Source organism: Dermacentor silvarum, chromosome 6 (genome assembly GCF_013339745.2).
Source record: "Dermacentor silvarum isolate Dsil-2018 chromosome 6, BIME_Dsil_1.4, whole genome shotgun sequence".
NCBI classification, from domain to species: domain Eukaryota; kingdom Metazoa; phylum Arthropoda; class Arachnida; order Ixodida; family Ixodidae; genus Dermacentor; species Dermacentor silvarum.
This window is the reverse complement of record NC_051159.1, coordinates 116,350,268-116,365,200: the sequence shown is the minus strand read 5'-3', so window position 1 is coordinate 116,365,200 and position 14,933 is coordinate 116,350,268. Positions and strand designations below refer to the sequence as shown.

The following is a 14,933-nucleotide window of genomic DNA, read 5'->3' as shown; positions in this document are numbered from 1 at the left end:
GCCATTTGAGAGAATGAAATTTCCGCCGCTTCTTTTTTTTTTTTTTTTGCACGCGACATTGCGGGGGTCTCTGCTAAGCTTTTACTCTATGGCAGTGCCAGAGCAATGCCGGTCGGAGGCGCCGCCGCGTGATTTGGTTCGAATTAACAAGATTCGACTGTACATTGAATGCAAACGTTCTAGCCATATTCCTCGACTCTCACATACGCGTGGCGGCTCGGTGCACATGTTTTGCATATGTGCAGGCCTTGAAAATTGTTGCTTTGGTTATAGTGCGGTACCGCTTATGTGCGGATATTCGCGACTCCGACGACTTAAGTTATAAGCGGTCTACACTGTATAGGGTTTCCCTACTACTTTATTAACAATGTTTTACAAGATGAACTTCCAACTGGATTATTTATTTTATTTTTATTTATTTAAAATACATCATACTGCAAGCCGTGCGGCCTGGAGTATGATGCAAATGATGGATGTGATGATGAATTAGATTGCGTTGGATTTTTTTTTTGCCAATGTGGCCTGACAATGCACTGCACGCGGGAACGGGACACAACAGCAATTTCCGGGAGATTTTCCTGTCAACCATACAACCGAAAGAAATGGTCCAAATCCGGGAGACTCGGCAGGTACGTACTGCACATGTGCGTTTGTGCCATGCATGGATCGGCATACTCATACTCAATCTCATTTCACAGTTGCGAGTGCTAGTATGAGTGAATGACAAAGAGGACGGGTGCCAATAAGTGCAAATAGATGTGAGTGGACATGTGAGTGGACATGTGTGTGAAAATGGACATGAGTACCAAAGTAACTGAGCGCCAGCGGATGAGTGGACATAAGTGCAGATTGCACTCGAGTTATGAATGAGAGTAAATGCCAGTGAGGGTGAGTAGGTGTGAATATTGATGTATGTTGATACCGGTAAGCATGACTGGATGAGGGTACAAGAGTGAATGAGCACCAGTGAGTAAGTGCTCATTCTGCCGACCTATAATGCCATGAGCTTACTCCTTCGCCTTCACACCTGCTTATACTGGTCGTTTGTGGCGAGGTAAGACTACAGCTCATTCACTGCTGCTAAACCATTGTGGCACTCGGTCTTCATGTCCGTGCAATCTGAGGGAAACTATTTTTTAGAGCAAAAAAAGGAGACAAAGCAGGTGTAGCACGTTTTTGTAAAAGGAGATTCTTGTATGTAAAGTCCGTGGTCTTAGTCTTGTGCATCGGTGCATCTCGCAATGAAAATGTCCCAATAAGCTTGATCATGAGAAACCAACAGACGATGAAACCAAGGAAAGCAATAGGTAAATTACTTGTTTTTTAATTGAACTGTAGAAATTATAAAGTAAAGCAAAGAGGGCAAAAAAGAAGAACAGCATGCTGCAGGTGGTATCTGAACTCATGTCTTTCATTTCACTGCAACGCCATTTTCCATAAACTTTCTTGGGCATTATGTGCGGTATTTGTGCAAGTGTGAATCTGAATGTTACCCCAAGATACGCTATCAACCCATATTCGTGAACAAAGCTAGCAAAAGTTAGCTCCGTTAGACTCACCTCAGTGGGGCATTGTGGCCGACTAATGACCAAAATATGAAAAAAATATTTTAAAATGCGTAACATCACAGTGATGCATCAATGCTGGGGTTTCGTCACGAACATTAAAAAAAAAATTGAACTTTGACGTTCATTTTCAGTTCTAATAATCAACCTACACCTCACAGTTCTGGAAAATAGAGTTTGTGGGGATGCACGACTCTCATGCGTCCCCTGATGTTGTTTTCCCCGCATGGCTCCCGTCTCCTGTAATCCGGCTTCGCCGAATAGCTTTACGGCGGCGAAGGTCGGTGTGGTTGCGGCGCATTGCAAGAGATGGCGCAAGTGTGCGCTGCTAACGCCACCTAACGGCGGGGTTACTTGGGAGCTAAAGGTCGAAGGCGAAGCTCTTGCAAGTGGGGTCGATGAGCGATACGGACGTTGCATGCTTGTGAGACCGTCTCGCGAGGCTAGGAGCAGGGCACCGGTATGGACGAACATGGATCGTTCACATTGCCACCGTTTGCGTGACCGTACACGTGAACAATAATGTGTTGGTGTCTAGCATGCAGGCGAACATATTCGCTCGCTATCCGGTCGCGGTGAGTAGGACTTCCTTGATTTGTCACGCCCCCATGTGAATGTTCTATGCGTAGTAATTCGGCTAGCGTGAATTAGCATATGAAAGGTGCAATAAATGCCCTTTTGATTTCTTGCACTACTGTGTTGTCGTTCCTTTGTCCCAAGAGCACATGCGAGACCCCACATCTGGCGCCCAACGTGGGGCTTTTGGGGCATCGGACGATAATTTTGACAGTTTTGCTCGGTTCGAGACAACCTTTGTTTCATCCGAAGCGTAGTCCTAGCGTGTATTAGCGTATGAAAGATGCAATAAATGCCTTTTTGATTGTTTGCACTACTGTGTTGTCGTTCCTTTGTCCCAAGAGCACGTGTGAGAACCCACAAGTTTTGAGTGAATATATTATCAGTCCAAGCTGATTTTGGGCCTCTCTTTAGTGGCCCCGTAATAACTTTTGTCATTATTTTTGTATTCTATTTTTAGCTAGTGCACATAATTATGGATGCTCGGGTATAGCGAACGTAGCCCACATGACAGTGATGTTCATTATCAGTGGGCTCAACTGTATAGAGCTGTATGCCATAGGATACTCGATAATGTGATAACAATTTGGCAATTACTGGTTAACTCAACACTGGGACATGCACCATACTTGCCATGCATTGTGTTCTGGTGATAATTGAGCACGGGATAGCAGGCATGCAAACATGCATCAATATCGCAGAGCCAGACAAACTGACATGCCAGATCACAGACACAACACTTCTGATGCAATGCAATGCAAAGCAATACAGTCAACGACCGATAATTCGGACTTCACGGGAAACATAAATAGTCCGAACTATCGAATGTCCGAAAAAAACGAATGTGCCCAAAAAATATAATTTTATTTATGTTTTAATGCCCCTGTGCAAGGAAGAAGTGCTCAATTCGTTGCTGCACACACTTCCACTTTCGTGCAACCAAGTATGCCTATATTTCTGCCGGTTTTCTGTTGTCGCTGTACACTGATGCAAGGACTGCAAAGACTCGAGTCAGATCCGCACGGCACATTATCATCGAGTTAGAGCCGCTGTTCGGTGCGAGAACTTGCTCAATTATTTCATCATCGTTCAGTTCGGCACACAACACCACGCTGTCGACGTCTGCAAAGTCTTCAAATTTAATGGCAGCAGGAATCGGCACACCGCAGCCTAGCAGGTCATCAACGATGTCCGCATTTGAGCTCATTGTGGTAGGCACCAGTTCAGGCTTTTCAGTTGCGGAGTCGGGGTCATTCGGACTGCGACTCAAGACTCATTCGGAGTCGGACTGCGAGGGAACCGTTGGTGCCATTTGATGCGGCCTGTTGATAACTTCACGAGAAATACTTCTTGGAGCCAGCAGAGCGCTGTTGGAACGCCAACTAAACAACAGAATGGCGAGAGTGGGCCATACGCTGGGATGCCGAAATAGGATGTGATGATCGCGATACTGATGCGACCTCACAATTCAGGCAAAGCCTCCAAGATCAGCATTTGTAATTTAATCTGAGGCGTAGTGCTACGTCCGAGACAAGGCCTCAGGGATTACAGTATTACGCGTAATCTCTGAGGCCATACTTCATGTCTCATTGAGGTTGCCAGATGAGATAATGGCAGCAGAATTCCCGTACGCTACAGTCACGAACAGAGTCCAGCTAATTGAATGTAGAACTGGCGGCTGTCTGAAATATTGGTCGTCTTTGCACAGTAAGTCTACGGGGGCCATTGGCAGTGCCGCGAAGCTGTTCGAATTACCAAGCATGTCCGGATTATCGGTGTCCGATTTATCGGTCAGCGACTGTACAAGCCAGACCATTTCACATCATAGAATCAAGGCACATGAAAATGGCTATGGTAAGCACACAAGTAGCAGCCGGCTCGATACCTGGATGTACACACTCACAGATGACGCCTACCTTGCAAGCTGTCCACACAAGAGACCAAATTCACCACGCTCATACAGCGTGCACAGAACAGTGCTTTTGTAAGCGAGAAAATGCTGAAAATGGAAAATCGGAGCGGTGCCACCTGTCGTGGAGTATGGTACCTCACTCGTGTGACGCACGGTGTGACATCAGAACACCAGGAGGTTGGCACTGCCCACTAGCAGGGAAACAGAGGCAGGAGGCGGGCGGTTCGAGGAACGCTGCTGGTGCAAGGAGTGGCTGATTCACAGAGAGTGGCTGAGGTGGTGATGTGGAGATTACATCATGGCCTCAGTTCTGGTGCGGGCAATTCAAATTGAGGAGTGGCAGCAGGACATTCAGTGACAGTTTTCTAAGGAACAATGGCGCCCAGGAAACGATGGACTTCTAGACAGATAAGCTATCGAATTAAGTCAACCTAATAATTTCCTTTAGTGTCCCTTTAAGATTACCAATTGGCATGCGTTTTGACAGATAACCTTCAGATAGGCATATTTCACATTTGGAATCATCGATATGCCGAACCATCTTGCAATCCCCTTTGAGTTTGATACTGTATATCCTGGATTAGTTGTATATATATACAGTCGAACCCACTTATAACAATATTTAAGTGCCATGAAAATTTCATTGTTACAACCAGGTTGCATGAAAAAAATCAAAACAGGGGGGGGGGGGGGGGGGATGGCAGAGCTGTTGTAAGAAAACTACAATGGCGAGGAGGCCAGTGCCCTTCCCCCTCACCTTCCTCCATCTGGCTGCTGATAATGTTGACTCGTTTAACTCTGCTTCCTGCGCGCTCTGATCGCGGGTAACAAGTCGTGGCTGTCGGCGTTCAAGAATGGCACTGCTATAGTAAAAGCTCGTTAATTCGGATTTCACGGGACCGAAAACAATCTCCGAATTGACCGAATGTCGAATTATCATGGGTATGAAGAAAACAAACAAATGCTTTCTACGTCAACACGCTTTTATTTACTGAATGAATCAGCAGAATCCTGTTTCTATTTTGCACAAAGGCAGTGCGGAAGCTGCAATTTTCATCATCACATGACTGATAAGCACTCACAGGCGGCGAAGGCTCCGCGACTTCTTTCACAGTACAGCCGCTGTGCATGTCTTCGTCTGAGACCCGCTTTTCACTCCGCGCACACAACCCGATTTTTTTGCCAGGTTGCCACCTATCGCGCTGCAGACGGTGCTCTTCATCCTCGACAGCTTTGGTGCGCACTGAGTAAAAACGAAACTATTGTTAGCCGCAACCGCGGCCGCCGGCAGCTGGTGTCGACTCGATCACAGACTGCGACCTTGCAATTCTGAAAGCGCCCAGCCGACGCACGCACTGAGTCAAAACAAAACTATTGTTTGCTGCAACTGCTGTGGACAAAATCGCGGCCGCTATCAACGCGATCATAGATGGCGACTACTCAGTCATGAAGGCACGCAGCCGACACGGTGCTATGCACGGCGGTAAACGCTAGATTAAAAGCTTTAAAGGCACGAATAGGCATGAAGAGGTCCGGCGTTGCTGTCATTCCAGTACTATTTTCAATGATGACTATGGCGATGCGAACTCTGTCACTTCATTTCGGTGGACGCTAACGCTGTTTTGGCCCTATTGCTTCGCACATCTGCAGCGCTTCGCCAGCTTTATCAGCGCAGTTGGCGCGGTCCATTCTTGTTTCGGATAGTGGCGCAGCATAGAGCTATGGGCGTAGGCTATTCGTGTTCCGAGGGGTGGAAGAGCGACAGGAGAGGGGCGCGCGAGGCTGGCGATGCAGAGCTGGATGGAAAATCACATGGCGGCGTGCAACAGCTCAAATTTTTCTTTTCTCTTTTTTTTTTTTTCAAGGAGTTCGCATTCCATTTCCTATCGGAACGGACACCCAGTAGCCAGATTTCATCGTTATAACCGATAATGCGGCATGGGGGCATTGCAGTAAGCGAGTTATTTTACTACAGAAAACATACAAATGTTGACTGTGCAGCAGCTTCTCATTGTTATAACCGATATATTGTTAAAAATGGTATCGTTATAAGTGGGTTCGACTGTATGTATGTATGTATGTATGTATGTATGTATGTATGTATGTATGTATGTATGTATGTATGTATGTAAGTTGCGGAATGGCACTGGAAGGCTAGAAAAACATGCATGCAACATCTCACCCGTTCAACATCAAAAGAAAGAGGATCCATGATTAGATGTGCAAAGAAAAGATGCTGAAAGGATATCTATAAAAGACATCACGGCAGGATGCCCTGAACTTTGCGTCGAAGGGCTGCCATTACGTTGTAGCCGCTGTTGCAGCAGAGACTGTAGCACACTTGCATGAATGTTGTGGCACCTCCAACGTGATCAACACTTCCAAGTCTGGCGAGCTGTATGGCCAGCTCTTGTTGGAGCTGTAACTTCGTGAAAAGGCTATCTAGTGGGGTTATTTTTTTTTTTAACATTCTGAGAAATCTTGACAAGTTTGAGTGCCCTCACATAAAGCTCTTCAATTACAGTACACTGCATTTTTTTTTTTTCTGGGTGGAAATATTCTGGCCACCATGTGGAATTTTGCGGGCAATCCTAAAGAAAGGTCCCCTCTCCAACATTTTCCATATTATCCCTTGATTAAAATAGGAGGAGAGGGGGGCTGCTTGCTTGGTACTTTATGGTAGTTAAGTGCAGGGTGGGTTATCACCAAGACAGTAAGCTCGGCTGATAGGCCGTAAAAACCACTGCCACCGACTATCAAGAGAGAATGTTGTAAAGAGCTCAGACAGACAGATACGCTAAACGCATAGCTGACAGTACAGTGCGCACAGTTGACCAGTCATCCCCCTATACAGGCACACACATAGTTTGGCCATACTGTGCAAGGATGCTTGCCCCACTGCAGAAGTTTTGCTTCTGCTTTCTTTTATTTTCTTTCATATAAAATAAAACAGAAGCAAAACTATCACAGTGAGGCAAAAATATTCGCACCCTGCGGACAAGCCGGATGTGCACGCCTGTCTTTAGTGATGACTGGCCAACGGCGTGTACGTGCATGCGCCTTCAGTTATGCTTCGGCCACGCGCTCGAGTGTTCCTGAGCTCTGTACATCACTTAACACTGCCGTCCTTTGCTGCATTGTGTTTGAGTAGATATTGTAACAAAAGCAGGGAGCAAATCCTCACCCATAGACGAGGCATCTCCACCGGATGCCACTCGTTCTCCCATTGAAGGATCCCCATACGGCGTCATTGCTGAAGGGTGCGTGGGTGCTGCCATGCCGAGGAAGGGTGTTCCACTTTTGGCCATGCCACAGGTCGGTAAGCCCACGGCAAATGAGGCTGGCCCAACCAGGGAGGCACGGCTAGCTCCCGCTGCATTGCTCGCCACAGCAGGCCGAGCCACGCACGGCACCAGTGACTGCGTTTGCACATGTACAAAGTGCCGATGTTTGCTCCATTGCTCAGGCATGCAAATGATGAGGAAACCATGTAAAGGTGTACGAATGGTAATACTTGAGACCAAATCAACTAAGAATCGAATAATGCCAGATGCAAATAGAATACTGAATACTTTTTCAAATAATGAACAGCCATTTTCCCAATTATATAAGACGATGCTGGTGCGGGAACTTCAAGGTAGCTTCACCAGCAGTCTTTCGCTTTTGGATCATTTTCGGCTTATCAAGGCTCCTCAAGATAAGAGTGCCCTAATTACACGTCGACGTATTCGGTGCCGAGTCGCGCGAAATCTCACGTGGGTGATGGTATCTCCGAAAGCGATTGCCCACGAAAAAAATTATTTTATTTTTTCCAGAAGGCTAATTCAAATAATGTTTCTCTTCATAGTCACTTTTAGGCGACCTGACCTCATCAAGCCAACTGCTGTGCTTCTCTTTCAACTCAAGACTTATTCCACACCCCTTGATGCTGTTCATAGGTCGGTAGGATAACTAGATACCGACTCGCACTCACTCGCCAATATTTTTTAAGGCTACATACCGTATTTACCCGAATCTAACAAGCACGTAATTTTCGTGGGTTTAAAGTTAATGAAACAAAAGCTAATAAAACAAAACAAAACAAATGTAACAAGGCCCCGATTTATAAAAGAGAAATGCAGCGTGCCCCTCATGTTCCCAATCAGAAGAAACAAGACAGTGCAAATTTTACCTTCGGGGGAGGAGATTTTTCTTAATGAGGTTTCATTATGAAAGTGGCACATCAATGTTGCCATTTGCACCTTATTAGCCACCAATACCAAACACACAGGGGTAGTATTCTCGAGCGATCACTTTAGAGATGCTACCGTCACTTTGTAAGACTTAAGTGACTCTGCCCCACACTTTTCAAAGTATGCAGCCAACAGCAATCCTGGCACTACACGCAGACAGTGAGCTTAGCATAGCGCCAGAAATGCTGGCGTACACGTCGACGTATTCGGTGCCGAATCGCGCGAAATCTCACGTGGGTGATAGTATAGCCGAAAGCGATTGCCCACGAATACCGCTCCAGATCGCCGTTGAGCACAAAACGAAGCCACAGCAACCTTCAACAAAACGAGCTCTGTCATCGTCTTGCGATGATGCTGCCTCTGACGGCTTTATATGTTGTCTCTGTATGTTGTCAACGCCGTGAACACAGTTTTGGTTTCGTGTCCAATTGTAATGTGGGGGGGGGGGGGGGGGGGCAATTTTCGGACGCATTTTCTCGGAAAAAAAGGTGGACATTGGATCATGGTACATACGGTACTTTCAGACTCATGTGCACTCGGCAATCTTCGATACTCTCCTACTCAGCCACTCGTACTCAACAACACTCGCACCTTGTTCGTAGGCACTTCCATTCACACTTACCGCCGATGCTCATACTTTCACCCACTCACCAATACACATTCGCACATACATACTCACATCCGCTCAAACTTTCCGTCACCGTCTTTTACCCACACTTGCGTTAACAGGCACTCACTCCTGTTCATACTCCCGCCCACTCAACCTCGCCAGCATTAACTCCCTCTGTCACTCCTGCGAAACGAGTGTGGAGTGAGCGCATTTATCCACTTGTGAACGAGTGTGCCCCCCTATGATGCTGATAAACACGCTTTTGACATTTACCTGGAAGGCGGTGACCACGGGCGGCAGTGGGTGCTGGGGTGGCACAACGGGTGGTCCAGCTGAGCAGAGGGCATAGCCCACCAGGGGCTGCTGTTGTGCCTGCGCTGTGCTGGATGGAGGCGTCTGCGGCCGCAGGTACCGCAGAGGAAGGCTGTGTGCACGCAGGGATATGCTTCAGCGAGTGCTCACTACAGGTTACACAACAAAAAGAGCAGCGCACGCAGTGTGCAAGCACACAGAAATCCAGTGCTGAGAAAAATGAACAATGTTAGCTTAGGTGGAACAAAGGGGCTGAATATTTTGTTAGACACCCCACAACATTAAGCCAAAAGACAATGCAGCCAACTTCCCTTTTATCTGGTTCATCGCCAGTTGGCTGCATGTGGTTGCACAACAAAAAATCAGTGTGCGGGTAGCATGCGCTGCTCTGAACATCTCAGCCAAGCTTTGCTGTCATCTGCGGTGTGTGGAGCTCGCAACATGAGCGCGAAGTCACCATTCTCTCAAACGCTCTTTTTTCAACAGAAGCCATGATCCTCACTCTTTTCTGGACGCTTTATTTCACAATAAAGTGGATTCCCATACACGGCTGCTATTGGTAGCTGTGGTCGGCTACGTAGCCTAGATACTGCTGCTGCCGCGGGGTGCCGCCACGAGTCAACCAACTAAGCGCACTGCGGCTCGCTGAGGACAACTGCGTTTGGCTTACATTTAGAGCGTCGTAGGCACCAAAATCGGAAGTCGTGGCATCTACATTAAAATCCACAATAAAATTTGAACTGTGCACCACGGTGACATTTAGAAGGTGGAGTGTTGCGGCCACGTCCCCACTCCACCATAGCCTTCACAGTGCAAGGCATTGAAGAAGGAAGGGGGAGCACAGCGAAGGCCGTGTTTGATTGCCAATAACTCCGCTTCTGCTGAACGCATTGAAGTACTTTTTGCGGCAAAGTATTTCTGAAATAGCCTATTTTCACTTCAAATGCCTTTCTCCACTTCGATAAAAAGTGGTTGAGGTAAGAGTAGACCATGCTGTATGTCTTGATTTCTATGTACCCATGTTACCGACAGCTTGCTAGATTTTTGTTATGCAATGCTAGGAGACTTCCCGAGCATGTGCAGCCTCCGTATTTTCTTGCGCAAAATGTTTTTGTAAACATTAAATTTAGTGAAGAATTCTCTCATCTTCGATTCGATATTCGACATTTCTTTAGTGGTTCGATTTGATATTCGATTCGAAATCTACTATTCGGTATTCACACACTTCTACAACTGACGTTATGGTAAATCTCACTACACTATCACATGCAAACAAAATGATGGGTGATGATGATGATAATGACGGGGACAACACAACTGTATGCATCCCGCCATGCGACAGCAGCTGCTAGCAGTAGGCATAACCCACTTGGAACATTTCCTCTCAACACAATCTTAACATATCTCAACATGTGCTTGTGCTTTTGTGTGATTCTGTTCACCAAAAACGCTCACTGAAAAGATGCTATCTACCTGGACTGTTCTTTAACCTGAGAAATATAGCTCAAACAGAGGCGCCTAGACTTGTTAAAATTCGCAAATTGCAGAGGTCTTTCACCGCAAGTACTGATGTGTTATATCGATGCTCAATTGTACTTCTGGTGCCCAGTAGCATGATTGAACCGTCTTCACACTAGTAGTGCGCTATTGATCCTTTTCCCAGCATCCCGTGGGCACTGCCATGTTTGATCACGTGGTGATGCATCCATTGCTTGCCTCAGCCGCCTCCGTTGCCTCCGTGTTTACAATGCAAGCGCGTGGCACCGGTGCAGCGCAGCAAACACTTCCGTTTCGACGCAAATCGTAGACGGTGACTGTGTGGACGAGACGAAGCTTTGGCCACAGCTTTTGAGGACATGTAAGTGCTTTCAGAGGTGATTACGCCTTGTCCAAACGATGCGAGCAGCATATACGGTGCTTCTATTAAAAGCAGGCTAGAAATGTATTCTAAGCTGTCCCCACTTTCCGCTTGTGAATTAAATCGGGACAAGTGTGCTCTTCGTTAATTATTTGGCAAACATTTGGAAGCAGCAGCTTGTTATGTTTCGGACTCGGTAAAGTTCCTTGGTTCCTCGGTGCGGCCACATCTCATCGTTTATTTTCGGCCTAATCGCTCGCGGGTGTGCTCTGCTGCGATAGATTCGTTCTTGTGGCGCACAAAGCTTGGAATGTTTATGTTCTGTACTTTGTGGTAGCTTGTAGCAAAGACATATTATCGATAGTCCCTCGCCTAATCTGTGAACCGTCGCGAAACTTTAAGCTTCCAACGTTCATGTCTTGTCGGTGTAGTCGCCGTCACTCACGCTTCGGCACATCGGCACATTGATTCAAGTGTGCGCCCATTGACTCATTATTGATACGTTGGCAATAGGGTGGGCGTAAGTTTGCGTGCGAGTAGAGGTGGATGTGTGTAGATATTGTGCAAGAAACTTACTGTGCCAGTCAGTGGTGCTACTTCCTTTTGTAACGAGCGGTACTTACTCTTAAGTGCCGACGTTCCGGAGTTGAAGTCCTTTCTTTGGAGGTTAGCTATATAGCGCTGGCGGATGAATTATCTTTTTTTATCCTCGAGGAAAGCCGTGCATCACGAAAGGCCGGCAACACAGGCAGTCCTTATGTAGCAACGGCGACACAGGTCGATTCCATTCCTTAATTTGCAAATCACTATTTTTGCAGCTAACTACCGCACACGTCTTTGCTTTATCGTTACACATTTTGCAGCATAAATTGGGCACAGTGCATTAGCGAACCCCCAGTTGCATTTCCGACAGCTGATCGCACAGTAGCAGGGCAGAAGCAATAATGGTTTGGTATTCGTGCACATTCGCTGAGGCAACGTATGGCGCGCTGCCGAAAGCACCATCTCGTTCCTCTAGAGCAAACTGCTCTGCGAAAAGGGTCAATAGTGCAGGCATATACTCTTCCGGAGAGAGAAAAAAACAATGGTGACGACCCATCACTGGCTGCATTGTGCTGCCAAGCCCCTGTACCTGGCAGGTGGCGGCGGCTGCTGGTGGGGTGGGACAGCAGGCGGGCTGGTGGCTACCAGGTACATGGGCACCAGCTGCTGATGCTGGTGGTGAGGAGGTGCAGCAGCCTGCGGTGGCGCATGTTGGTGGTGGTGGTGGTGGTAGGGCTCCCCTTGCCCCATCAGAGGTGCCGCAAAGGTCCCCAGAAAGGCTGTGTGGGAAGGAGGCCCTGCCTCAGCTGCACCGTTGCTCAGGCCGGCCGTAGCCATGGGGGGTGCGTAGTAGCCCCACACAGGGTACGATCCACCCCCGACTGGGCTGCCAGCAACCAGAGCACCTGCTTGGGGACCAGCCGCTGCCAGGCCCACTGTGAGCGGTAAGAGAACACAGCAGTGAGAGTCAAAGCCACAAACCGAATTGCAATTGCACTCTACGTACCAAGACTAGCATCTCATTGCTAGGAGCCTCCATGATAATATGGTCCTTTTCTAGGGGTGTGCAAATATTTGAAACCATTCGAATAACGAATCAAATCCCATGTTTACTCAAGTAAAGCCTGGACACTTTTTCTCTTTTTTTTTTCACATTTTTTACTGGATGCATGCTTTACACGAGGCAGGCTTATGGCTACTCTCCGAGGCCTCGATCTGCGCTCAGACTGCTATGCAAAATAACGCAGCCACTGGGGGTTGAATATAAACACATTTAGTCTCCAACCAATATTTTGGACAAAGACAATGCCACGAAAATGTCAAAAAAATCTGGGAGTCAAAAAAAGAAATTGCAATGATAAAATCAGTCCCACTGTTTTTTAGAGTGCCAATGCAGTGGAAAATTCATTTAAAGACTCCCTCAGTTTGTGCTCCATTAATCCCTTCCATGTAAATGACGAGTCTTACTTGTCATTGTGTTTCCCCTAAAATATGCAAACGAGGGCTTTCCTTTTGTCTGTTGGGTACCACAGACAAGTGGGAGTCATTTCATCATTTTGATGTGAATGCTGCACTATCATATATCACCAGCTTCCCAGAAAACTCCTTTCTCATATAGGCGCAGCTCAGCAAAAACGCTTTGCTGGCAGCAATTTTCTTTTCCCACTGCACTAGATTAACACATCAGGCATGAAAGATTAAAAATCTAATGGTCGATGAATTGGTAGTTTCAATGGAAATGCGTTAGCATTAACCCTTCATAAGCTTTAAAACTTTTGAAAGCACCTTCCTTATTTCTTCATGGATTTGGATGAAAATTGGCAGCTGTAGTGGTTATGCTTATGTCATGGTATCATTCAAATTTCAATGTTATATTTATTTTGTAATATTTTTTTATTATGTAGCAATGTATAATGCTCCCACTCCTGCTATAGCTCTATATTGGGCTGCAGTATATGTAAATAAATAAATAAATAAATATCTAAACAACTTTTTTATTAACAAAATTTTCACCCCTCTTGGGCTTTTCCAAAGCCTGAACGACTTACAAAATGTGACAGAAGACTCGTTCGAAGCAGTGTGCGTTCCAAAATGAATGGTTGAGGGCGTGACATTAAGAGTTTTTTAAATGCGAAGCATTTCTTGCCGGCGGCTCTGTCCGTCCCTCCCGCGGCGTCCCACACCCCCACAGTGCATGTGCGTCCCCTCCCCCTCTATCTCTCTCCCCTACGCTCCCCCCCTTTCTCTCCTCTAGGAATCCGGAGCGGTGCGCACGACAGGTGGTGCGACAGCTGCATACTCCGCTCGGGGCGCCACGGTAGTTCCACGGTATGAAAATGACGGAGCGCGCGCGCCTCATTCTCTCTGCAGTGCAGCGACGCGATGAGCGCTCGGGCCGCTGCCGCGAAACCATCTCCCGCTCAAGCTAATCATCTCCCCGCTGCTTCGCATCCACACATGGTTCCCTTTAGTGGGAGATGGAGTAATTTTTTATTTATTTACATCATTTTTTTTAAGTTCTCATTTCTTATGAGGTGACTGTACAACAGGCATCTAGACTGCGCACTAGTTGAAACATTCATAAAAAGTCGCACTAGAGAAGCAAAAATAGACACTTTTAGTTTAGTGTTGGCAAGCAAACGTAAACGCATTACGTACGTAAAGAAATAGCGTTGTCATCACTGCACATGCTCTGAACGTTATTGGGTTTCTGTCGTTCACGTGCCCAATTATAACGTCCGTTATTTGGAGAGTTTAATGTACGTAATGTTTACAGACGCTAAGAAATAGTGTTGTTGAACATAGCGGCATCCACGACTCCCGCTTCAGTGTGAATTCTTGTGATGGCTGCGCTCTAACTCGCGTAGATCGCCAGTGACTATAGAAATGAGCTTTCACTTTCTCTAAACTCACCTGAAACATTAATTATGAGTGCATAGTGCGTCCAATTTCCGAGATCGTTCGACGATTCTGGCGCCCGTAGGACTAACGAGATGCGTCCGCATAGCAACAAAAGGATGGTTGCTACTGAATTTTCTTGGCTTGGATACGTTGGCACGAGGCACTAAACGGCGTCCCGTTTATAACGTCTTCCTTACATTTGCGTTCCTGTACGCCAAACTGAAGTCTTAAGGGCACGCATCGTAATGCCCTGCGAAGGTGCTTACCTTTAACGTACGTAAGGCGACAAACGCTATTCTAAAACTGTCTAAAGTCACGCCCCGAACTGCAATTCAAAGAACAGAGTAAAAAAGATGGAATTGAAATAGACTTAGCAGTCGCAAAGAAATCAGTGGAACAAGCTGAGCAGAAGGCAAGGAAAACA

General features: G+C 46.7%; 1 protein-coding gene across 8 annotated transcripts in view; it reads right to left on the bottom strand.

Annotated features, from left to right (window-relative positions):
* The window catches only part of LOC119455896 (cAMP-regulated phosphoprotein 21), a 90,257-nt gene that overhangs the window by 15,539 nt on the left and 59,785 nt on the right, over positions 1–14,933 (bottom strand). For all 8 annotated transcript variants that reach the window (XM_037717419.2, XM_037717422.2, XM_037717425.2 and 5 more), the window contains 3 exons: positions 12,198–12,543; positions 9,169–9,319; positions 7,238–7,472 (listed from right to left, as the gene is read on the bottom strand). In XM_037717419.2, the coding sequence (XP_037573347.1) occupies positions 7,238–7,472; positions 9,169–9,319; positions 12,198–12,543 (732 nt within the window). The remainder of the gene's footprint in view (positions 1–7,237; positions 7,473–9,168; positions 9,320–12,197; positions 12,544–14,933) is intronic.